Raw genomic sequence first — 26,399 nt, 5'->3', positions numbered from 1 at the left:
ACAGTCTGATAATGTGTTGGGTTCAAGGAGATTTAGCTGAACAACAAAACTTAAAAAAAATAATAATTAATACATCCCAAGGAACCAAGAAAACATGACTTAAATATTATAAGATTACAGATTAAGATTTTCAGTTATCCCTTGTTATGGAGAACATGAATAACATTAAACCCTAAATTTTCTGCTTATGTGAAATACTACTTTTTATATAGATTTGAAGGTTTAATTTATACAAGTGCAAAAGGCAAACAATTATAAACTACCTATTAAAAATGCCTAATGGTTAACACAAAAAATGAAGATATTATTATGAGTATTAAGAATTGCCATGCAGCTATCTTATGGGACATGTAATGATTCAGGCGATCCGGTTTCCCAAGTTACAGAATTTCTTTATTTCTAACCCATTTCAATCATGCCCCATGTTCATTTCGCATGTGCATTTTATACCGGATGAAAAACAAAATATAACATTCATGATCAAATTTAAACAAAGCACGAGAAGAAATGTTGATTAGTACACATAAACAAAGGATGAGCTTACAGAAATACCACTGATGCAGATATACTGTCAACATACATATAAATCATGTACATTGTAATGAAATATAATTTACACAGGCAAGAATGCAAACAATGTCAATATAATCAAAGCAAGATAAAATTATTGGAGTTAAACAGCTCTTTCAAAAATATACCATATTAGGTATTTCTATTTGTTTTTTGCTACATGTACATTACAATAACTTTAAGAATGATTTTTTGAATTAGTATCATTATAATAAAGGATAATGGTTATCATGAGCTTTCAAAGAATGACAGCAAAAGTTGAAGATGATGCACATCTTAGATTATGCTGCAAAAATGACCTTTCAAGCCCTTGAACTGAAGAATGTGCACACAAACATATAGGTGTACAGTGTCCCTTATTTATTGGGGACTTCTCTTCTCATGAAAAATGTAAGCATAGAGAGAGAAAGATCTGAATATGCAATATGAGAGAATAAAGACAAACTGCATGGCACTTAATTGAAGCAAAGGGTTCTCCAGTGTTGGTGTTGGTGATGGGGGGGGGGTGTTGCTTCCAGACTTTGAGGCTTCCCGAATTAACCTGGATTTTCAATGGAATGTTAATGCTATGCTTATGTCAAAGCACATCATCAATGATTATAAAATACAAACAATCCTTTAAATACAAATTGACTACAATTTAATAATGAATGCTTTGAAATAATTAATTCATAAACTAATATTAAGATATTTGAAAAATAATGATGAAACTCTTATTTACAACAGAATAAATTTACTAATGAAAACAAACATAATATTCTTTATTTCATGATTCCATATTTCCTTGAAGTAAGATGTTCACACAAATTAGAAGCGAAGAGAACAAATTATATGAAGATACACTACATGCACATTTAAATAGATACTGCAATGTGGAAACTGAATAAATAGATGCATGACCGCTGAAATTTCAAATAAAACATGCAATATAATGAGCAGCATTCAACATGCAAAATTACATCAAAATTTTGTTGGGGGATCTGATGCATATTCTGGTTTGATAGACGGCCATTTAAGTGCTGAAACAATAAATTTGCTTGCTTGAATCCCGAATGAAGGCAGTTTTCTCCTACAGAAAGCCTTCATTAACACCCTTAGGTATTTGTGCAGATAGTTCACCCTATTATCATGGGAACACATAAATAGACTGAAAGGTCAAGTCCACCCCAGAAAATTGTTGATTTGATTCGATAGAGAAAAACCAAACAAACATAACGCTGCAAATTAAAATGTAAAATAAGAAAGTTATGACATTTTTAAGTTTCGCTTATTTTTCACAAAACAGTGATATGCACAACTCAGCGATATGCAAATGAGAGAGTTGATAATGTCCATCACTATTTCTTTTGTTTTTTATTGTTTGAATAATACAATATTTCAATTTTTACAAATTTGACAATAAGGACCACTGTTAAAATAATGGTAATTCCACATGTTCCGGGAGGAATAAAACTTTGTTTTACTTGACAAGGAAGAGAAAATTAGATTATTTGATTTTTCATATAATAAAATACAAAAGAAATAGTGAGTGGGTGACGTCATCAGTCTGCCAATTTGAATACCGACCAGGATGTGCTTTGTGAAATTAAACGAAACTTTAAAATGTCACAACTTTCTTATTTTACATCCGATTTTGACGAAATTTTTAGTGTTTTGCTTGTTTGCGTCTTTTTTGTGTGTAAATAGTGAATAATAAAGGCATAAAAAGATGATCAAACTTGAGCTTTGATAGAAAAAAACAACAACCCATGCAGCATATACAGTTGAAATGAGCCGGCCAAGGTTTAAAACCCAATTCTAAGATGAAGGTTGCATTTACCACTTTCCACTCAGTTTTTTAAATTGATCAGCATTAGCAAGCAATTTATTTTTGAATAAAGTAAGCATTTGGTAGGAAGTAATAAGAGAGAATATCTTAACTCTTAAAACCCTAAACTATTTGGGGCGGCCAAAACCCATACCCTGAATTATTGGCAGATTTTGACATTAAAAATCTCCCATGATTCGTGCCCCAACGGCATCCTCCCCCACCCCCGCTGTACCGACACCGGACCGGCCCGGCTGAAAGTTGTTGGGATTCATTAATTAATTAACCATTATGGTAACTTTGTCATCCAATGGTAACTTGCATAGAATCCTTGATTCTGATTGGTCGTTTTTCATTGTTACTATGGTCGTTAACATAATGGTAACTTTCATGCAACTGGCCTACCAACAGAACTTTGGCATCCGTCTTAGGCTCAAAATCGCTGCTTTTGACTAAAGTCGGATCTATCAATAGCTTACTCAGAGTCACTATTTCCCCTATACCTACTAGAAAGATGACATCATTTTTAAAAGATCACCTGACATTCAGAACCCATGTTTTTAAAGTCACATGGCTTCAGGCCAGTATTCCATCCTACCTGGAACTTGCAAATTCACTTTAGGCTGGTATTCGGGCCTATCGGGTTCAAAGGGTTAAGCATTGGCACAAGTGTGAGGTGAATCTAGATGCCCTCATTCCAAGGGGAAAAAAAATGGATTTAAACTATAAACACAATAATGTTCTTATCATTTGTTTGCACTTTCCTATGTACATGATGTAAGTGATTTTACCTATTATTTGAATTAGTTGAAAATATCAATAATTTCACACACAACTACACAAACATGGAAGCTTTCAGAACTATGACCTCCTCCCTTATCTTGACAATATTCATCTATACATTATAGACACAAGTAACTACTTGTATTGCAAGTAATTCAGTTCTTGAACTTAAGGCAATTACACAATCAATAATGCACACTTCTAAGCACTAGTTTATACATTTCAAACCATAAACTACAATATAAATCAACCGTCTCTTTGATTATAACAGCGGCAGATTTATGCATGGGCTAAGAATACATCCATTCTCTCTATTTTCTGTACATCATAAATCAACTGAAAATATTATATTAACACATAAGAAAGCAAATTGGCCATGGACCTGGTAGGTCCATGATTTGACATGTACGGTATTTGCCACTCCCCCTTTTTGTCCTTTTGTAAACTAATGTGCGGCCCTCATTTTCAAACTCATGGATCTGCCTCTGTTGATGTTATAACATATCAATCTATGCAAAACTTTAAATGACAGAATAATTTTGAAAATGTACGTTTCCAAGAAATACCTTTCTAGTAACTGTTCTATGCAGTGACATTCAATACTTTTCCATACATTAATGTATGCGTATCATGTGGAGCGGGGTAGTCTACCTGCACAGACGCCGAGTGAAACAATTCTATCAAACAAAAATACAACTTGTTTGAGAAAAGGCTCTTTAATCACATCACTAAATTTCCAAGTCTGGGTCTTAACCATATCTACATGTTTGCCAGGGGGCCCTTGGAGGCCCCCCCCCTCAACGATTCGCACAATATTTTTGCTGCACAAATTTTTTTTACTGTGCTGCTTGCTGACTTTTTTTGCATCTTTTGAGACCAAATTTGCGACACCCAGGTACGCGGTTCCGAAATTCACAACAATTGTACATGCATGTAAGACCAAAAATTGCTCCAAAATGTGATTTTGTTCACAGTCAATGCATATTGTTTTCAACCAAAAATAACAAATGTATGATTGTTTTTTGCTTTGCTGGTCTAAATGGATTAATTTTATGCTGTTTATAATCTCAAGAGTTCACGACGAAGTTCATCAAAAAACAATGAAAAACAAGACGTACTTAAGAAATTGCAAAACAATACAATACATAAGAAATTAATCTGATATCACATTTTTTCATGTTCATTTGCTAAGAACACCACAAAAAGTTTCTACACCAAAAATTAGAACATTTGGAGCTTTATTTAGGGAATAAGTATGATTTTGCAAACTAATTACGCATAAATAAGCATAATCAATTAATAGCAATTTGCATGAAATAAATTAATATTAATGTATTAATATTATAATATTAATAAAGTGCGATCGTTGGCCGAGATCTCAAGGGGGCCTGGGAGCCCCCCCCCGCCATATGATCTCCCAAAATACCCTGGCCTAGGTAGGGTTAAGGCCGCAACTTAAGACCACTCTCCTCAAGGAAATGGGATGGGGGAGAGGTAATGAGATGAAACAATTTCAAAATATCAATTTCACATACAAGTGACAATGGTGTATTCTACTTTCAAAGAAGTATCATAATATTAAGATCACCATCACCTTGTATCATTACTTAGAAAGTCTTAAAACAGCAAGGAAATATGATGAATTATTCATTTATCACCAAAGTTTTGTAGTTAAATGACAAGTCCACCCCTACCAAAAGTGGATTCGAATAAAAAGAGGAAAAATCCAACAAGCACAACACTGAAAATTGTCATCAAAATCGGATGGAAAATAAGAAAGTTATGACATTTTTAAGTTTCGCATAATTTCACAAAATAGTTATATTCACACCCTGGTTAGTATGAAAATGAGGGAACTGATGACATGATACACTCACTACTTCTTTTGTATTTTATTATATGAAATATTCTAATTTTCTCCATATTGTCCCGTGAAACATAGTTTTATTACGCCCTGAACATGTGGAATTATCATTGTTTAACATTTTATGTTTCAGTCAAGTTGGTCATTATGGTCAAATCTGTAAAAATTGAAATATAGTATGATTCAAAAAAAAAAAAAGAAATAGTGAGGGACATCATTGATTCTCTCATTTGCATGTGACTAAATTGTGCATATAACTATTTTGTGAAAAATAAGCGAAACTTTTAAATGTCATAACTTTCTTATTTTACATGCTGAAACTTTCAGCATTATGCTTGAGTGATTTTTCTCAATAGATTCAAAACAACATTTTTCTGAGATGGACTTGACCTTTAATTCAGAACATAAAACAAATAATGTTATTTATTGCAAAACATGAGAACATTTTGTCCTATTGACCTCTTTCAGCATATGGTAAAAACATTTCTAACAAAACCTGGGAACTTATGCTACGAATGTTTCTTATTACAGTATTGAATAAGTTTTCAAGGGAAAACTATTTTACCATTTAAACAATATTATTTTATATTAAAAGTTTTACTGGACCTCAATGAGACTTAAATAGCACAGTATGACGCTAAAATAATTTAGAACAGGTGAAAACTCATGCTATCCTAGTATAACAGTTTCTAATTACAGCATTAATAGTAAGCAAGGAAAAATATATCATACTGGACCCCAATGAGACTTGAAATTATCATATCAGTGAATAATTTCACCATGTACACCCATGCTCTGACAGTTTCTTAAATTATAGAACTTATGCGATGATGTCATCACTCCGCCATCTTAGAGGCTGAAGCCATTGTCTTGCATGCATTGGTGATCTGCAGCTGGCACATCTCTTGACAATGCATCTCTGTTTATGCATATACCTATATCCTCTGAGGGAGGGCGCTATGAGATTATGATGTCATACACGCGTACGGACTACAGTATCAAATATCAACGATTATCATGGACAAAATATACTTCAATGCCCTCACTGTGTATGATGGTAAAAGTAATACTGCCCATTTACATCTCCTACGCTAGAGATATATCAGGCTTAGAATAATAGCCAGCATTGATTTGTGGCTGGAAATTAGTTTCACGTCATAATATACTTAAACAATCTAAAGTTCATGCAAATTTAAGTGCATGGAATGACAAGGTTTGTTTTTAGCTAATATACATGCAGACTACGTCTCTAAGGAACTTGCTTGATGTAATGAATGTCTGTGTACTTGACTATTTATAGGATTAGTAATCGGTCGCTCCCATATTTCATCCTCCAACGCTGTATGGCTTTCAGTCCAATTGAATCCCTTTCTAGGGCTCTCATGCAGCAACCAACCAGTTCTGAGAGGCAACGAGTTAAACAAGTGAATCTCATCCTGATATCCCTTCAATATCACATTCTCCTCTTCACATTCCTCCGCACTGTTACACATGAACAATGTGTTTACGAGAGAAATATCCAGTGTCTCATATCAAAGGTTGTTTTTTTTTAAATCAAAATTAAATTGCTTCAATAGAAATCCAAGGCACTGGCTGAGTAAGAACAGCGACGTAAAGCAATCCCGGAAGAGGACGAGCTGTCAAACATCAAGCCACAAACACCACGAAGACTATGAAGAAAACGATGAGAACGAGAAATACCTTGATCATCAACCACCTGTTAGACGTGACGGACTGGAAATACTTCAAGAGTTCACTGTGGGCCGCCTCCACGTTCGCTACTGTGTCATCAACATTGCCGTCAATCCTACAAATGAATGAAAAAGTAGAAATAACGGGTCTAAATATGGGTCAATCGTGATCAAACCCTGTAGTTATGTTAAGTGAATGTTAAGTTAAGTTTATGTTAAATTTAAACGTACCATACAATTTCATGGCCTGCTGCACAACAAGTATAACCAAAGAATATTTCATTCAATATCAGTTTACATGTACTTAACGCATTGCACTCACATATGCACAGTTCTAAACATTGATAGTATATCCATAGAAACACAATCTTGTATAACAAATACTCTATATTTCAGACCAGGATATACCAGGATCTCAGCCGCTGATTGCGCAATAGCCGGCATTGAGACAAACTTAAACTACAAGACTATATAGTAAAATTTTCTCTTTTTTTAATTTATTCTGAAGTATTTATGCAAATAAGCATATGAAATTTGCCCCCATTTTGGGGGGAATAATTTGCCTTTAACTCACTTTATATAGCTAGTCGAATGCTTAATTTTGGTGAAAGTATCAATTTCTAAGATATATCTACAAACAAAAAAGCTGGATTATAATGAATTTCCTATGAATTTTATTGTTTTTTAAATTCTTATGTATTTCTTTTATGTTCAAACCTTTGTTTTTTTTCTGATGAACTGTCGGGGACCCCTTTTGTGATCATAAATAGAATGAAATAAATCAATTCAAACCAACAAAAGTAAAAATAATCATACATTTATGATATTTGGTTGAAAAACACACTTTGCAAAGTAATTTCAGATCTGCATACCCAGGTGTCGCAAAGGGCACCGGATCACGGGCGTCAGCACAGAGGATTATTTTTCGCGGGGGGATGCGTCAATAGATGCCCCCCCCTGAACAAAGGATAATCCTCTGTGCTGATGCCCGTGCACAAGACTATCAAGCCGTAGCAACATTTATATTATGTATCCTTTCTCTTACATTGTACGTAAACAAACATGGATGTAGAGAGGTCAACAGTCAAGAAATGTGCTCGATGGGAACTGACTGACCTTTGAACTTGCTCTTCTTGTTCTTTGACCATATGGGCAAGCTGCTGGAAGATACCACTCAGTTCTACAATGGTACTCTCAATATTGTGCATCGTCTCCTCTCGGTTCTTGATGTAGTTATCTTGCTGTTCCACCATCTGCATGGACTGCTGCTGCCCTCTATGTCTTGGTCCGTCCAGTCCACCCATGTCGATGGTCATGTGACCGTTTGACTGCTGCTCATCCAGTACTGAACCTAAATAACAATTGTTATATTTCTAAAACATTTCAGTTCTTAGTATTAAACAAGATCAAGTGTTATGTTACCTTGGCACGATAGCATTAAGAAGATCTTATTATAGTCACTTTGCAATCCAATGATAACTTGAAACAGTTGAGCATTGTTAACATTGGATGACAAAGTTACGTTAAAAGTAACTGTGATGGTGTCCTACATACAATATGGATTCAGAGTAATGAATAATAACTAATGCATGGATTAGCAGGAAAACATTTCACTAATACTTGTAGAGTACAAAATTAAGATAAAATTCACAACTAGTTAGGAAGAGGATTAATTCAAACAGGTTTTAGCATAACACTATAAAAGTCATCAATCTGAAAAAAACAAAACAAAACAAATGCAAACTTATTGCTGTACTTTTGAAAAACCAGTGTATCAATAGTTTTTTTGAAGAGACAGTTCAAGATTTCACGTCTTGTATTATAAGTCTTCAAGCTTACTTGATCGAGCTGATGATGGCGTATTACTAGATGAAAATTGCTCTCTTCTTGATTTTTGCTCCTTCAAATTCTGCAAAAAAAAGGGATTATAAAAAAGATAAATACAAGCACTTCAAAGCCATATCAGAAATAAGGGAAACATTGTCTCAGCATTATTTTGTCTCATCAATATGAATATACAGCTCTTTATTACATAAAGTGAACAATCATTGAAAAAAAAACTAGTCTATAGTATATGAAAGCAATGAAAAGAAGGGTGATACAAGCATAGAATAATGTATTTTTTTTATTGTCTCAAAACAATATCATTTTTAATAGCACATTTCAAATAATGAAAATAATCAAAGAAAGACTTAGAAATAAGCCTTAAACCTAACATAGACAAGTAATAAAATAATAAATATGTGCAATCTTGGCATAACGCAATACCAAGATAATAGTTCAGTTTATTTACCTGAGTTCGAACTTCTAGAACATTTTTGAATGAATTGGACATGTTGGCTAATCTAGACTGAAGCGAGAGAACCACAGTATTTGAATGTGATTGCATGTGACGGCCATTTTGTGAACTTCCTTTGACATGCTGAAAGAAAATGATAAAACATACAATATGGGTAAACAACGAAAGAACATACAATCTAGATCATTAGCTTTCACTTTTGATATCATCTTAATTACTGGAGTAAGGAAGTAACAAAAATAAAAAAAAGTTTTTGGGTCATTCATATTGCACACAGCTGAAGTTTGTGACAATCTAATGACTGGTTCTTGAGATATATGTGGTATTTACAAGCTAATTTCACTGATTCAAGCACCTTATGACTCCTATCTTGAGTGTCACTAATATTGGACCTAATTATGTTTCACAAATGTTCACAAACAAATTCTTGAGATATGTTCACAATCGCAAACTTTAGAACAAATTTAAAATATATATATATGTGTTAAGGTGCTTGCAAATCTTATGAACAATTATGAATTCTTGTAAAGTCTGAATTTATTTTCTAGGCTAGACCTATTGCAAGTAACTTTATGAGTTTGGGATGGAGGATTAAAATACTTCTGATTCTAATGTCATCTTTTTTAAATTGAAAATCAGGCTCTGCTAAAGTGACTTACTTGAAATTGAATGATTTAGTTTTCTTACCTGCTGTAATTTGCTAATTTGTTTGTTTAGACTATTGATATCCTGTTTGATGATGTATGTGAGTTCTTGAATCTCTACAGATTTATCATCAAATAACGATTTCCTCTTGGCCACTGATTGAAAGAAGAAAAGAAAAGTGAAAAAGAGGGTTAATCAAATTCAATTATGGCTGGTATTGTAACATATATTAGTTTTTGTTCTAACTAGTAACCATGGATGCATAGGAGATATGAGCATTGAAATCATACAATTACATTGCATGAGGTAGTCCATAGAATCCATTTCAAGATGTATGATTTGATGTAGGTTGTGCCTTTCAGCAAAGATGACAGATATATATATATATAAACCAACATACCGGGGATCCGTTTCATAAAGCTGTTTGCAAGTTCAGAGCGACTTGAAGAATGACTGGTGATCCTTTTTACCCTCTAAAACCGTCGCCAGTAAATCTACCATTCACCACAAGGATCACCAGTCATTAACTTACGAACAGCTTTATGACATAGCCACCTGGTGGCAAGACAAACTGGTCAAACTTTAATTCGGTAATGCCCTACATGTAAGTGATGTGACTTTGGGCTAAAACCCTCAGGGACAAAACTTACATTCAAGAGTACCAGTTTCAAGCAGCACTCTGTCAGACCTTTTTGAAATCGAGATGATTTTATGCAAAATTAGATTGATTAAATAGGGAAATTGTAATTATCGTAATATACAAGCAAGAATAATGCCAACATTTAATACAATGAAAGAATCTACTTACATAGTGTTAATTTTTCAAGTTTTGAGAATGTATTGCTCAGATCCTTGCCAATTTTTCTAAAATGGAAGTAAAAAAAGAAAGAATATCAATTAAGGTTTAATGTTAAAAAATTTTACACTTGATGATTAGATTAAAAACATGCAAAATAGAACAAATTACAAATCAATATGAACATTACAAGACAATATAAAATATGAAAGAAAGAGTGGGTGAAATTAAGCAAATTAGCAATCCCTCATGTTCTTTGCAAGCAGGGGCAGATGCGTTTCCGTGTACAAATGGTAGAGCCTTGGTTCTATTAATCTGGCGATAATTTATTTAATTTATTTAAAGCTGTTTATATATTCTGGTTTAAAAAGTCACTTTATAAACTACCAAACCGTATATTTGTTCTCCATTCTGGTTGTATGTTCTGACAATAAGACTCACAATGATATATTCTAGATTTCACTATTTCGTCAAATCTGCACATGAAAATTATCATGGGGAAGCTAGCCTTGGACATAATATGTTGTGTGAGAGAGAGAAAAAAAAAACATAATTAAATAGAATAGGTGAAAGCTTGAAGAAAGCAGACAAGCAATAATCTGAAAGTTCTGACTTTTAAAATATTATCAGGGATTTGTGGTTTTATCTATTGCCCTAGGGCAGTAATCAGAATACAACCAAGGTAAAAATTTGTTTTGATGACCTCATGAAAAAAAATATAATTTAGAGTAAAACCTTCGAAAAAAAATAAAGCCATTTCGTTTATTGGAGTAAATGGAAAAGTACTCCTTGCCTTACACCACTATGACATCACCATACGACCAATTTGAATTCTCCAAGGGTATAAGTAATTACCAATTTTTACAACTTTTAAAAATTCATAGCTTTCTTACTGTTTGTCCAAAATTGTTTAAACTTTTGCCTATCTACTTGTCTGATGTTCCTTTTCCTTCTAAAAAAAATTCATTTTTTTTGGAGGGGGGTGGGGTGGGATTTCCTAGAAACTTACTTGGCAATTCTCATGAAATCTGTGTATTGTTGTGGCTTTCCATTCAGTTTGTTAGCTGTCACTCCATTTCCCTGCAAAATAAACATGTCTTATCATTGTTTCTTCTCTTTTATCATTTCTACTTCAAGACTTGGGTACACTTTCAAAAGAAAAGTTTAACATACATGTGGAAAAAGATTAAACCTTAAATAAAACTTGTTTTATAAGATAAGCAGGACAAGCACTACAAATAATTTTTACATAATATCTAAGAAGAATTTAATGAGGGTTATACACTGCATAACAGTAAATAGAAAAGCTGTATTTGATTTCAGTATTCAAGTTATCAGTTACATGCATTTAGTTAATGTATAACGAAAGATTTCTGATACATACAAGTTTTTAAATTATATGTTCACAATTTCTTTAAGAACTGATCCTAACATATCCTTTACATAATTCAAACAATTATGAAATATGATTAAGGTGTAATGTCATCAAGTACAGATGTACTGTACAGGATCGTCAATGGTCTAATCACCATTCCAGCTGTACCACCTTTCCTGTATGCCTCGTCTGAACCAACCAGCTGCCTGTAGGGCCTCTAACACAAGGGTTAGCAATTGAACATACACTTGATTTTCACAATTGATTGTGCATAGTAGTCAATGCAATCAATAGTAGAAAATTGTTCTACGATCATTGCTAAGCTTCGTGTTACAGGCCCTAGAGGACTATGCCTGCAAATCAAACAACAGCATTGTATTAAAGATCCTCTCCTACCAACACAGCTTTTTCCCAAGTACCACCTCCTTCTGGAATGTCCTTCCTGCAATAGCAGTTTTGGCTCCTTCAACAAAGTCTTTCAGGAGCCACCTGGAACCACTCACCCTCTGTTAGCTTTGCAGTTGAGATGCATCTTTTTACTTGCACTATAGTTTAGCTTTGTTCAACTGCACCAAGTGCCATGTGTTTTTGTGATTGCAGCCTCAGTCAAGTACATGTACGACTATACTCTATAAAGAGAACTGTACTCAACGGAAGAAGTAGTAAAATGGAATTTTACACATTGTCTAATTTGTAGATTTCTGAACGTGAAAGGTGGCACTTCATGTATGAATAAAGCAAAGTTTACCCCCCCCCCCCCCCTCCTCCAGGTACTTACTTGTCTTGACTGCATGGACTTGATGGTGGAGAGGAACTCCTGGGTGCGATCTCGGCAAGTCATATCGCCAGTATCTACTCCTCCTGCCGTGGAAAGAGTCTCTGGTGGAATGTGAGTAGTGACCGTCCAACCGCTGCGCTGGTGGTACCCACTGCTACCGGAAAACCTGCTGCTCTCACCGATGTTTTCTTCAGTTGAAGGGTGTCGACGTCTATTGTACATTGGTGGTGTATGGCATTGCCAAGATCTGGAATAAAGACAATGCAACTGGTGAAATCACAACTCACCAACTCTAATTGATTACCCTTGAAAGATTGAATTCTGAATAAAAAATATTTGTATCAAGATAACCAGAGGGGGGGGGGTTGTCAAAATGTAAATCAGGGGAAAATTATACTGGGGCTCAGGAGATTTTGCCCCAAAATGGTAGAGCTCAGGAAATTGAAAAAAAAAAAAAACCTCAGAAAAACCCCATTCACTATGTTAAAGCTGATCTAATGCAGCAGATTTGGGCAGGATGTAAAAAGCCCCCCAAAACAAAAATATTTTGACTGGTACGGTAATCATTCTTGAAAAGAGCACAAATGTGGACCCCCTCCCCCCCAAAAAAAACAAAAATTAAATGTCTAAATTTTACACATCTGAAAACTACCTAGAGCTTACAAATGAAGCCCACTTATCTAATTATCAAATATGCAAGTGTGGATGTGTAGGCAACGTGTGATGAAAAAGGGCCAATTTTCAAAGCCTTTATTTTCTCAAAACAACAAAATAGATGATCAGTGCATGATTTCATACCTTTTGCAACTTTTCCCAGAGAAAAATGTTAGGTAATAGGATACCACTTTCAAGAAACCAAAATATTTTAAGTTTGTGAAGAACAGGGCCATCAGAAAGGACCAAACTGGGAAAGAGTTCCTCTTGCAACAGCCAACCAAAATAACAAGATTGTCAAGACTTCCAGTTCATTCATTTCCTGTTCCTCTCTCGTTTTTTTTTTAGTGTTTCTTAAAAAAAAAAAAACATGATAGAGGCCAGAGGAACAGGAAGTGAATGGAACTGAAGTCACGACAATCTTTTGACATGTTTGACTTTTGTTATTTTGGGTGGCTGTCGCCAGTCGGAGTGTCGCAAGACTGAGCTGAGGAACTCGATCCCTGTCTGATACATGTAGCTGGCACCATAACAGTTGGTGCTTACTCGACAGGAATAAATTACTGTTGTTCTGGGGAATCCTTAACAATTTCTGACATTTTACTATCATAATATCATCCCCATATAAGCCAAAGTGGAGCCTTTGGTCTGATCCTGACTACATGTAGCTAACCGTAACTTTAACTTACACGTTACATTACACAATTTCTCCAAAGTTTCTTTCAGCTCAATTACGAAACAGATGTCTGCTGCTTAACAATCAATGAAGTTCTTCAGAAACTCAAGTCAGACCGCCGACTGCCTTTACTCAATCTCAATGTTGTTAAATGAACGTCTCTTGACTCGATTCTTGCTCTGTTCAATGACGATGTAAATATTTTTCACACATTTCATTCATGACGAAATGTCATTCACCGTGTTCACGAAACGAAAGACTGTCTTAAGTTAAGTTCAGGCTTCAGCTCTGAATTTTTGATGATTATTCATTGATTAAGCTTCCTCTTGCATGACCAATTATGTGACAGACGAAATCTGAAGAACAATAACTTCGTCAATAAATGCAGATGCGACTCTCGTGCCACAATCTATCAACTATAATAAACGTTAGAAGCGTAGATCTACAAACATCTTGCTTTGTTGAATCATCACAACTTGCCACCGGTAATTAAGCACAGTCAGTACCGTATACCGTATACGTATACGCAGTGGTCGCGCCGCGCCGGCTGGCTGAGTGCAGTGCAGTGCTGCTCGCTCTGCTCTAGCTCTCTGCAGTTTATGTGCAGTGTTGAGTTAGTTGACGTAGCAAGCTGCTAGTGTACCATGGGATAGTACGGAGACTCCCTAAAAACTCGTCCTAATAAAACTCTCTTTACTCAGTATAGTCAGGGGCCTTAGCAAAATTTTGGGGACAGGATTTACAAAAGCGCCATTTTTTGCATGTGGGTCCCTGGTATCAAAAGCATTAATTGTAGATAGGGTGCCCTGAAATCGGCCATATCGGTGAAGGGCACCCTATTTAAAATGCTAATTTATGCAAATTTTATGCAAAAGACTCATATTTCACCATATCTCACTAAAAATAATTTTCAAATGCCCAGTTTTTGTGTATTTGGGTCTTCTTTTGCTAAACATTCAACTGCAGGTCGATTTTTATAAAATTGGTGTGTATGAATCAATTTTTAAGGTTAATTTATGCAAATTATATGCAAATCACATGTAAAAACACATGTATTATCATACATCGACATATAGAATTGTCAAAATCACATTTTTTCCACATACATGTGTCACTGGTACCCGTAGGCGGCGGAAGCGGGGGGGGACGTGTCCCCCCTAAATTTTAGGTGGGGGGACGGTCCCCCCCTAAATTTTTGTTTGATGACCTTTTTTTTTTTTTTTTGCTTGTCAAATTTTTTCCTGCGTCCTCCCCCTAAATTCACGTGGACCCCCCTGAAACGTGTGTTGTCCCCCCCTAAAATTTTGGTTGATGACCTTTTTTTTGTCAAAATTTTTTTACATGTATCCATCCCAAAATTTCAGGTGGACACCCCCTAAATTTTTTGGCTTCCGCCGCCAATGCTGGTACCAAAAGCATTAATTCTTGATAGGATGCCTCGATATCAATGACCGAATCCTTTTTCATTGGGCTAATTCATGCAAAATTATATATGCAACATCACACTATTCACCGTGAATTACTGTATATGTATAGTACAGAACTAAACTTTTCTATAGAAGCCTATTTCTTTTCTTTTTTTGGGGGGGGGTGGGGTATTTGGGATTTATTTTGACTGGGCATCAAATCTAGATTGGTTTCTGTACATCTCCTGAATAAGAATCAGTTTTCAATGTTAATGCATTATTTATGCAAAATTTATGCAAATATGTGTAAAACTCACCAAGTATCCTATTTTGAGGTTTTAAACCGAGGGACAAGCACAACACTATGCATATAAGACACTGTTACACATATGGTGAATTTCCATGCGACCAGAGGAGAGCATCATGTTTAAAATGCAAATTTATGCAAATTATAAATCCTGTGCATACCCCTTTCACAATTAAAAAAAAACGAAATCATATGGAAAAGATAAACAGTATTTCATCTTTCTTTTCAAAGCAATTCAAGAGATCAGATTTCTTTCCCAAGTAGAGTTTTCCCCTGTCAGAAAGAGGAGGGTATATGGATGGTTCTCGTGGCAGAAAAAGCTGTCCATGTCTGCCCCTCTGACAACTATGTATATTTTTTTTAGAACAGGGACACAAAAGATTTATGCAAAGAGACCTGGGGAGCGTTTCATGAAAGGACTTGTCAGACGTTTTATCCGACAAGTGCTGTTTTATCCGACGGTTACTATGGTAACAGTGCCTCTCAGCCAATCATAATCAAGGAAAGTTGTCAGACCTGACAACTTGTCGGACGAAATTGTTGATGAAACGCTCCCCTGGGGAGCGTTTCTTGAAAGGACTTGTCGGACGTTTCATCCGCAAGTCCCATTTTATCCGACAGTTACTATAGTAACAGTGCCTCTTAGCCAATTAGAATCAAGGAAAGATGTCAGATCTGACAACTTGTCAGACGAAACGTTGATGAAACGCTCCCCTGATCCTTCTTCTTTTTCTGTCGTCCCTTGATTGAAGGTGACTTGAATAATTTCAGTGATTTTTCTTTATTGGCTTATGAATTGATCTCTATCTCTAAAACTAAGGTAACACCAAGACCAAATTCTCCCAATCAATTTTAGGCCGAATCAGAGTCGAATCTGTCTGGAATAGGTCCCGAATCAGAGCTATCGACTTCCCAAAATAATTGTCCAAATGCCTCCCCAAAATTAATTCAACCGAATTACATCCAAATACATCCCAAATGTGTCTTGGCCACATTCTGGAGTATTTTGGAGGATATTCGGCTGGTTTTAAAATTTTTCAGGAATATTCTGCTTTGCCTTCGTAAATGCAAGAAAATTCGGGAACATTCGCTGAAAAATTCAGCTCATTTTGAAATGTTCAAAACCAGCCGAATACCCTCCAGACTATTCCCGAATGTGACCACAACAAATTCCATTCGGGCCATATTCGGGATGTATTCCGATGGAATTCGGTTGGACTTTTGGAGGCATTTTGGGTACTTTGGGAAGATTAAGACCTATTCGTATCAGTCGTAGAGTAATTAAAGGTCCGACTCTTGCCCCCCCCCCCCCTTATCGTACGAATCATTACTCGAATACAAAGAAGAATATAGACGAGTGAGATGAATTGGCCAGAAATTAGAAAAATGACATCCAAAAAGCTGCCGAATCGGTAAATAATAGCCCATTTCGAAAGAATCTGGCACATTTTCAAGAAATTATGTGGCGTACTCTGCAAATTCGGGCATAATCGTTCGATTCGGGTCGTCATTTGGCGATAATCGGAGGATTCGGGCTGAATTCGGCTCGATTCTGGCCGCTCTGCATGGCTCGATTTTTGCCACTGTTCTGGTTGGCATACAGCTTAATGCTTTATGTAATATATTAGTCAATGGAATACTCAGAGTGACCAGATGTCCCGTATTTCCCGGATCGTCCCGTATTTTGCCCCTTTGTCCCGGCGTCCCGACACACCTTCCCGGGACGCCGATTTGTCCCGTATTTCAGCCTTTTATTGAACAAAATATATTCAATACATTTAAAAGTGACAAAGTTTTATCAAGTAACCAAAATAATTATGACGAAGCAGAGACTACAATAAAATCGAGAACTGTAAACTTTTTGGAAGTTGTGCGGTAATTTTCTTAATTTAATGCATTGCAAACAAACTGGCCTTCTGCCTGTGTGTGACAGGCTACTAGCTAGGCATGTAGGACCGAGCAGATTCTCAATTGCGCAAACAATTTCTCATGATAAACAGTTTTTCCATCAAAATAATCACAAAATCGGCGGAAAATAGTCATAATCATAATATGGATTATCAGATTACTGATGTGGAGATGTAATCAGAGGAACCAGTTTATTGAGTTTTCATAACTATAGATCTAGTTGTTTCAACTTTCGTTTTGAGTCTTGTGATCTGTGCGAATTTATTAATGGGATGGGAGAGATGCCTGTGTATGATGCCGCGATGTTTCCTCTAATTATTAAGTTTGACAATGTTTCACTTTGAAATTTTATTCATTTTCAAAACAGATCAGTTTTAAAGAAACATTAAAACCCAGCAAATACCATTATGATTTTTCTTTGATAAGATTTTTTTTGGGTTTGCTTGAAAGTTGAACTTTTGTCCTCTTTCTTTCTTTTCTTTTCTATCCTTCTTTCTTCATCCTTCTATCCTTCCTGATTGCCCTTTTTTGATCTTCATTTCCTATCTTTCTTTCCTGATCCTTTATCTCTCTCTATTCATTTTTCTTTCTTTTCTTCTTTCTCTTACTTTCCTTCTTTTTTAACTTTCTTTTTTTATTTCCTTTATTCTTTCTATCCTTAAACTTTTCTTTGCTTTCTTCTCCCTTCCTCTCATTTTCTTCTTTTTCTCCTTTATTTTCTTTTTTTTCATTCTCTCCTCCATTCGCCCTCCCTCTCTTTCATCTTTTCATTCTTTTATCTTTTCTTCTAATTACTTCCCTTATTATTTCTTTCCCTTCCTTCCCCCTTTCGTGTTTTTCTTCGTTCTTTCTTTGTCCTATCTTTCAAAGAATGAAGGAAACATTTTTCTTTCCTTCATTCTTTTTTCCTCCTTTTATCTTACTTTTTCCTTTCTCCCCTTTATTTTTTTTCTTTCACACATTTATTAATTTTCCCTTCCTCTCTTTTTTTCTTTCTATATTGAATTTCAAAGAATGACGGAAACCTTTTTTCTATCTTTTTTAAATATTTTTTTCATCCTTCTCTTATTCTAACTTTTTTTCTCCTTTATTTTTTTCTTCTTTTTTCTTTCGTTTATTCTTTCTTTCCTTCATTCTTTTATCTCTTACTATTCTTTATTTTTTCATCTTCCCCTTTATTTTTTTTCTTCTGAATTCATCTTTTTTCTGTCGCCTATTCTTTCTCTCTTTCATTCTTTCGTTCACACTCCCAAATCTTTATATTTTTCGCAAGTCTAACATTTAGCCTTCTTTGTTGGTCTACTTTTGTTAAGACCATCCGCTCATGTAGCGTGCTTTGTCGATTGTCCCGTATTTCATTTTGTGAAATCTGGTCACCCTGGGAATACTTCATACATAAATTATTGTTAATTTACATAATATAACACACTTTTGCATGGAAACGGGATTTTCAGTAGCATACAATTGAAGATTTGAACTGAGTGATATAGAGGTACTTCAACAGTTTGGCCTCTTTTCCACTGTTAAACCCACTGGAATGGGACTAATTTATACATATAAAAATTTGCTAATTTACATAAATTAGCATATTTTGCATGAAGACAGGATTTTCAATAGCACGTTTGATATAGGGAAAATTAAATCTATGGATCTGATATAGAGGTTTTCTTTAAGTTTGGTTTCTTTTTTATTCCTTTTTACTAATTTTTACTATTCATGCATAAATCAACTTCTAATTTACATAAATTAACATATTTTTGCATAAAAAACATGATTTCAAAATCATGTTTGGTAAGGAAATTTAAAGCTATTGAACTAAAAGAGACTTTCTTTGGTTTGGTATCTCTTTATTTACTTTTATTAATCAATTCCTTTTGGCATTTGGCTTCATGCATAAATTACTGCTAATTTACATGAATTAGCATATTTTTGCATAAAGTTGCAATTTTTAGCACCATGTTCTGTGGGAAAATTAAAGCTATTGACGTGATAGAGACTTTCCTAAAGTTTGGTATCTTTTTTATTAACTTTTATTAATTCCCATTGGCATATGGCTTCATACATGAATTACTGCTAATTTACATGAATTAGCATATTTTTGCATGAAGATGCAATTTTCAACACCATGTCCTGTGGGAAAATTAAAGCTATTGACCTGATAGAGAATTTCCTAAAGTTTGGTATCTTAAAAAAAAAAATTATTAATTAATTCCTAATGGCATATGGCTTCATGCATAAAATACTGCTAATTTGCATAAATTAGCATATTTTTGCATGAAGATGCAATTTTCAACACCATGTTCTGTGGGAAAAAATGAAGCTATTGACCTTATAGTGACATACGGAAAGTTTGGTGCTTTTGTAAACTCTGTCCCCAAAACTTAAAATTTAAGGCCTAAAGCCCCTGACTAGTATATATCGTTCGATCTAAACGAAAATTAGGCCTATGGCTATGGCCTCTATACCTCTATTTTTTTAAAATCCATATAGGCCTACCTACCAAAATTTTCTCCAATCATTGAAACTACTACTTCCAAAGAGACAATATAACCGGTGTGTTGGCTCAGACCTCAGTTGGTAGAGAGTCCGTCTCACAATCGGGAGGTCAGGGGTTCAAACCCCGACCGCGAAGACGTTAAAAGATGGGAGTTGGTGCTATACGTGGAGCGTTGTGGCCAGTGGATTAGTCTTCGGACTTTGAAACAGAGGGTCGTGGGTTCGAATCCCAGCCCTGGCGTAATTTCCTTCAGCAAGAAATTTATCCACACTGTGCTACACTCAACCCAGGTGAGATGAATGGGTACCCGGTAGGAAGAAATTCCTTGAATGCTTTGAGCGCCTAGGCAGCCCAGCTAAAGCCGGGGTAATAATAATAGCAGGGCCCGCTGGGAGAACAGTTTTCGGAACTGAAACGGCTTCCCTGGTAAATATACCTATATTATTATTATTATACCCTGATTGGCGGTCAACAGTTAAAAGGATGGAACCTCGTCGATCTGGCGCTGCACAGCGGATGCCGGGCCCTAAATCGATTGGGCAAAGCCGGGGGCAAAACAAATTTTCGGAGTATACTATTTCGAACAATAAATTACTTAGATTTTTTTTTAATCAATAGGCCTAATTCGATAGCAGTGGCGTATATAGCTATATGATATTTTTTCCTGGGGCCGGGGGCACTGGGGGTCCCTGCTTTTTAATGGGGGTGGGGCAACAATTTTTTTTGTGTCCGTGTGTATTTATAGGGACGGATCCATGCAGCTTTCGCCAATAGGGGTGGGGCCCAAAATTCATAATGGTTATAGTCGCGTGCATTTGAGTGTCCGCCGAAAGTTCACACACACAGCTAGCTTCAAAATAGGGAAAAGGTTCTGCTTATTTTCCATAAAACAGTTATATATGCACAACTCAGTGACAGTCAGTGAGACAGTCCCTCCCTCATTATTTCTTTTGTTTTTGTTTGAACTATACAATACTTCAATCTTTACAAAATTGACAATAAGGGCCAACTTGAATGCACCATTTAGTATTAAAACCACTAGCGTACTACGAGGGGGCAGTCTGCCCCACTGACGAGTTACAATCCATGCAAAGGACGTATCCCTGCCCCCCCCCCCCCCCTGACGAGCTTGAAGACCTTTTTTGCTCACTTTTTTTTCTGGTACAATATCCTTTATTTGTGATTGAAGACCTTTTTTCTTTCTTTCTTTTTTTTTTTTTTGCTTGTCACTTTTTTTTTCTGGTACAATATCCTTTATTTGTGATTGAAGACTTTTTTTCCTTTCTTTTTTTGGGCTTGTCAATTTTTTTGGCGGACGGTTTTACCCCCCCCCCCTGTGGAAAATCCTAGGTACGCCACTGATTAAAATGATGCTAATTCCACATATTCAGGGAGGATTTAATCCTTGTTTCACATGACAATAGGGATAAAATTAGAATATTTCACATTTCATATGATAAAATACAAAAGAAATACTGAGTGGATGACATAATCAGTCTCCTCATTTGCACACCAACCAGAATATGCATATTATTACTGTTTCGTGAAAATAAGCAAAACTTTAAAGTGTCATAACTTTCTTAATGCGATTATGATGAAATTTTCAGTGTTTTGCTCATGGGATTTTTCTCGTATTATTCAAATCAACTTCTCGTTAGGGTGGACTTGTCCTTTAAAGTGAAAGGTTCCTAAACATGTATATATTCTAGGAAGCATTTCATAAAGTACTTGTCGGACAGAACATCAGACAAGTCTAGTTTTATCCAACAGTTACAACAGAAATGGTGGTTCATAACCAATCACACTAAGGAAAGTTGTCAGATCTGACAATTTGCTGGACAAAAATGTTGATGAAATGCTCCCCAGGGAAGCTCTTTTGAATTCTATTGAGGGCCATAGTTTTTATTACCCTGCCAAGCAAAATTTGAAGGGGGCATACACATGTAGGAATCAGTATTACCGTGATGTAGGTCGGGCGGCCGGTCCGTTGCAAATCTTGCGCTTCGAACTACTTCCTCAATTTCTAACCAATTCTCATGTAATTTGGACCACACATTGGTCGTGGGTTAAAGATGGGCAAGACTCATTTTTCACATGTTTTGGAAATTGTGTTGCCATGGTAACAGTTTATTATGGTAAAAAAATTAGGTAAAAATCTTGAGTTTTGAAAAACTTCCTCTGTTTTTTACCAGTTCTCATGATAATGTGGCACACACATTGTACTTGAGGTAAAGATGTGGGAGACATATTTTTTGTATATGTGTAAGAAATAGTGTTGCCATGGTAACAACATATTATGTGGCAAATATTAGCTAGAAACCTTGTGGTTTGAGTAACTTCATCTGTTCTACCCAATTCTCATGAAATTTTGCACACACATAGTTCTTGGGTTAAGGAGTGCAAGAATAAAAAATAAAGTAATTGCAAGCACAAGTTAAGGTTTAAAAGAGATTGACTTGGTGCACATTGGCTGTACATGCGTCTTTGCAATGAAAAAGTAGAATTTCAACTATTGAGCACGCTATGGCTACCGATCCTCCTGGTAAAGGACTTACAACTGTTGGAACTTTGCCACCATGGTAACAGGGCCCATCAACCAATCAGAATCAAAGTTACCATGCCGGTAGTTGCAATAATGGCAAAGTTACAACAGTTGCAAGTCCTTTATGAAACGGGCCCCAGATGTCAGTTACCCAATAATAAAACTACTATCACGCGAATTTTTGTTGATTTGAAATTAATGCACTATTAATCAATAAAATACATTTAAGTATTTGCATTATACCTATAGCTATAGGCCTCTTTTAATATAACCCCCCCAAAAATATGAATAATTAGTTCAATGAATAAAAATCCCATGGCGACATTGAGATGGGTACCCCGGGGAATCAAATTTTAATAGTTTATGAAAGTAAACAATGTTTTTTTTTTTTGTAAAATGATAATTATACATTTTTTTATGATTCCAAACAAAATATAGTGTAACATAAATTGTTAAGATCTTTAGACACCAAAACATACGATTTTATCAAATTCTATGCATAAATTAGAAAAGGAATTTATCACAATGTTGATAAAGACTTTAAAACTACAAATACGACTCCAGTTATGGCTGGCCTGACGTGGTAGTCTTTATCGATTCAATTCTTTTATTTTTTTTCAAAATGAATGGTCTTGTGGTGTTTTACCAACAGTTTTTTTTTGCATTACAATTATCATTGAATGATCTATCTCACTTGTTTTGCAATGTAATTTCAACTTCTATGATTGATTAAATAAGATTATAATTTTTAAATTTCGAGGTACTTTCCCTGTCATAGTCTTCCCACGTGATGCCACTACGTAATTAAGAAAGAAGTTCCGACAGGTTCGGAGGTGTCGTACATATTTAGTGAGGTTGTTGTACCCGATCTTGGTAAAGAGGGCTTCGTGAAACGGCCAAGCGGACAAGTAGCTCACTATCTCAGATTAAGTCAAGAAGTTAGACTTATGACAGTGTTGAGAAACAGCCCTTTGGTTGTTGTTTTAGCTTATAAGGCGCGTATCATGCTGTAGTGAATATATGCGTGGGTATATAAGTGGTCTCATATCCCACTTAGTCTAATTATCATTCACTTACTTTTATGCCCAGTTAGTCTGATTTAGGCTTTAAAGGCCAAGCCCACCCCAGAAAAACATTGATTTGAATAAGTAGAGAAAAATCAAACGAGCACAATGCTGAAAATTTTGTCAAAATCGGGTTTAAAATAAGAAATTTTTGACATCTTTAAAGTTAAGTTTCCCTTATTTTTCACAAAACAGTGATATGCACAACTCAGTGACATGAAAATGAGACAATTGATGATGTCCCTCACTCACTAATTCTTTTTTTTATTGTTTGAATTATACAATATTTTGTTTCCTATAGGTTTGACAATAAGGACCAACTTGACTGCACCATATAGTATTAAACAATGCCAATTCCACATGCTCAGGGAGGAATTAATCATTTTTTCACTAGCAAAAAAAATCCTTTCATATAATAAAATACAAAAGAAATAGTGAGTGAATGACATCATCAGTTTCCTCAATTGCATACTGACCAGGATGTGCATGTAACTGTTTGTGAAATTAAGGGAAACTTTAAAATGTCATAACTTTCTTATTTACATCCGATTTTGATGAAATTTTCACTTTCAGTATTATGCTTGTTGGAGATTTCTTTTTTTATTCAAATCAACTTTTTGTTGGGTTGGAATTGACCTTTCAATAAAGTTTTACATCATTCAAGCTAAGGAAATTCTCAGAAAAAAGAAGAAAAAAAGTTTGATATGATTCAATTTATTCAGGACAGGTTTATTCCATGTAATAATAAGTATACATGTAGTTCATTCACCAAACAGGGCACCGTTTCCTATTGAAATTGAATGTCTTGTTTAGTAGCTAACCTTGTAATTTTTAATCTCTGTTCACTTCATAAAAACATCAATGATATCAAGAAATTATGGTAAAAATTGAGATTTCATTCGTTTTGGTTAGGCTACAAAATGCATACAATTTAAAAGATAAAAATGTAATCAATGTGTTTACTAAACTCATATGAACCCTGATTATGAATAGGAAATACATTTTTTATTTAATAATAGTCAATTCTTGTATAGCACACAACATATTATGAATAATATCTCTATGCGCTTCCAAAGGACTTGGATATTATAACCCCTGTTGTAGCTCAAGCAGCTTTCACGCGCTCGGCATTTCAAGGAATATATTCCTGTCAGGTACCCATTCACCTCACCCGGGTTGAGTGCAGCACAATATGGATTAACTTCTTGCTGAAGGAAACTACGACATGGCTGGGATTTGAACCCTAGGCCCTCTGTTTAAAGTCAGAAGACTAATCCACTGGGCCACAACGCTCCATATATAATTTATGATATCAAATTACCCTCTCACACAAGTTTTGTTACATCTGAATAAGTTAAGTTTAAATCAACCCTCCGACTTCAAAATGATCATTTAACTTGGCTTAGTGACCTAAAATCACATTCAACCATTTGCCGATACTTGATAACCATTACTTGAAAGTTAACTACACTTTCATAATCCGTCTTTAAAAGTCAAAATCTTAACCTTGGTTAATTTTTTCTTAATGATGAGACCACAAGAAGTTCAATGACCCTGTTGACCTCTGACCTTGAATATGTGATCTGAAACTCTTGCAAAACAATCAACGAAACTTGATTACTATGTCTTATTTTTCATAAAAACAGGTCCCTATACTTCTCATAAAACTGAACTTTCACTGAGATTATAATGTTGATCCTCTAACATGGGAAAAGTTCAATGACCTTTGAACTTGGTAATGTGATACGAAACTCACAATAAATGATCAGCAATACTTGATTACCTTTATGTTCAAGCTTCATCAAACAGGTCTTCATACTTTTAAAGTAATGATATTTAAGAAAAAAATTAACTTTGGTTAAGATTTGTTTTATACCACAATGCAATGCAAACAAGACTCTTATTGGTGAAGAGTACCATTAAAAGGGAATGAAACCTTGGGAATAAGTAGGCTTGCGTCGAAACAGAAAAATCAAAGAATAAGAACAAAGAAAGTTTGAGAAAAATCAGACAAATAATGAGAAAGTTATGATCATTTGAATATTGCAATCACTAATGCCATGGAGATCCTCTCATTGGCAAAGCGACAAGGATGTGTGATGTAACATGAGAACAACTTTCCCTTTGATGGACTATAAAATACCCCCAAATGTCTCTTTTTGCTCTTTCTTATGGTGATACAAACTCTTTATCCATGATGTATTTTTTAAAAATCTGTATTACATGCCCTCCTATAGAAAGAACACATGATCTACTGATAGATGTGATAAAAGAGGCAGTTTAAGTGAAATGTATACTAAAGTAATGGTGAGAGTTGTTCACAAGTGACATCACACATCTTTGTCACGTTGCCAATGAGAGGATATCCATAGCATTAGTTATCGCAACATTCAAATGCTCATAACTTTCTCATTATTTGCCCAATTTTTCTCAAACTTTCTTTGTTCAGTTTCTTTGATTTTTCTGTTTTCACACAAGCTATCTTGTTCCAATGGTTTTATTCTCCTTTAAAATACAATACTTTTAATATGAGAAAAAAAAACGAAAAACAGAAACATGCTTCTTTCAATTTCATAAATTAAAAGAATAATACATGTAGGCTGAACGATAACACTGCGTTTGGCAAGAATCTCAATACAAACATGTGTATTCCAAAAGATTAAAAGTAAAAAGCTAGATTTATACATGTAGATATCTAATCCCTAGTCTCCTTTATATCTACGAATAGAAAGTGGAT

General features: G+C 35.1%; 1 protein-coding gene across 2 annotated transcripts; it reads right to left on the bottom strand.

Moving 5' to 3' along the window:
• Window positions 1–6,258: 6,258 nt before the first annotated feature.
• Window positions 6,259–20,199, bottom strand: LOC121418247 (syntaxin-5-like). 2 transcript variants are annotated; one of them, XM_041612001.1, is made up of 9 exons: window positions 20,060–20,199; window positions 12,609–12,855; window positions 11,465–11,535; window positions 10,468–10,523; window positions 9,702–9,814; window positions 9,009–9,137; window positions 8,555–8,624; window positions 7,832–8,066; window positions 6,259–6,831 (listed from the first exon to the last, which is right to left on the bottom strand). In XM_041612001.1, the coding sequence occupies exons 2-9, from the start codon at window positions 12,828–12,830 to the stop codon at window positions 6,672–6,674; spliced, it is 1,056 nt and encodes a 351-aa protein (XP_041467935.1). In that variant the 5' UTR covers window positions 12,831–12,855; window positions 20,060–20,199; the 3' UTR covers window positions 6,259–6,671. The 2 variants fall into 2 exon arrangements, with proteins under 2 accessions (XP_041467935.1, XP_041467934.1); XM_041612000.1 differs by lacking the exon at window positions 20,060–20,199 and adding an exon at window positions 13,952–14,478.
• Between the last annotated feature and the right edge of the window lie 6,200 nt (window positions 20,200–26,399).

Source organism: Lytechinus variegatus, chromosome 7 (assembly GCF_018143015.1).
Source record: "Lytechinus variegatus isolate NC3 chromosome 7, Lvar_3.0, whole genome shotgun sequence".
Classification (NCBI taxonomy): domain Eukaryota; kingdom Metazoa; phylum Echinodermata; class Echinoidea; order Temnopleuroida; family Toxopneustidae; genus Lytechinus; species Lytechinus variegatus.
This window is presented reverse-complemented; position numbering and strand designations above follow the sequence as displayed.

Excerpts from the sequence above, each read along its gene's own strand:
- LOC121418247 (XM_041612001.1), bottom strand. The coding sequence starts at position 12,830 with ATGTACAATAGACGTCGACACCCTTCAACTGAAGAAAACATCGGTGAG. Across the intron at positions 9,138-9,701 it reads AAATTAGCAAATTACAGCAG|CATGTCAAAGGAAGTTCACA; the intron begins GTAAGAAAACTA and ends ATTTTCTTTCAG. Across the intron at positions 8,067-8,554 it reads GCCATCATCAGCTCGATCAA|GTTCAGTACTGGATGAGCAG; the intron begins GTAAGCTTGAAG and ends ATTGTTATTTAG.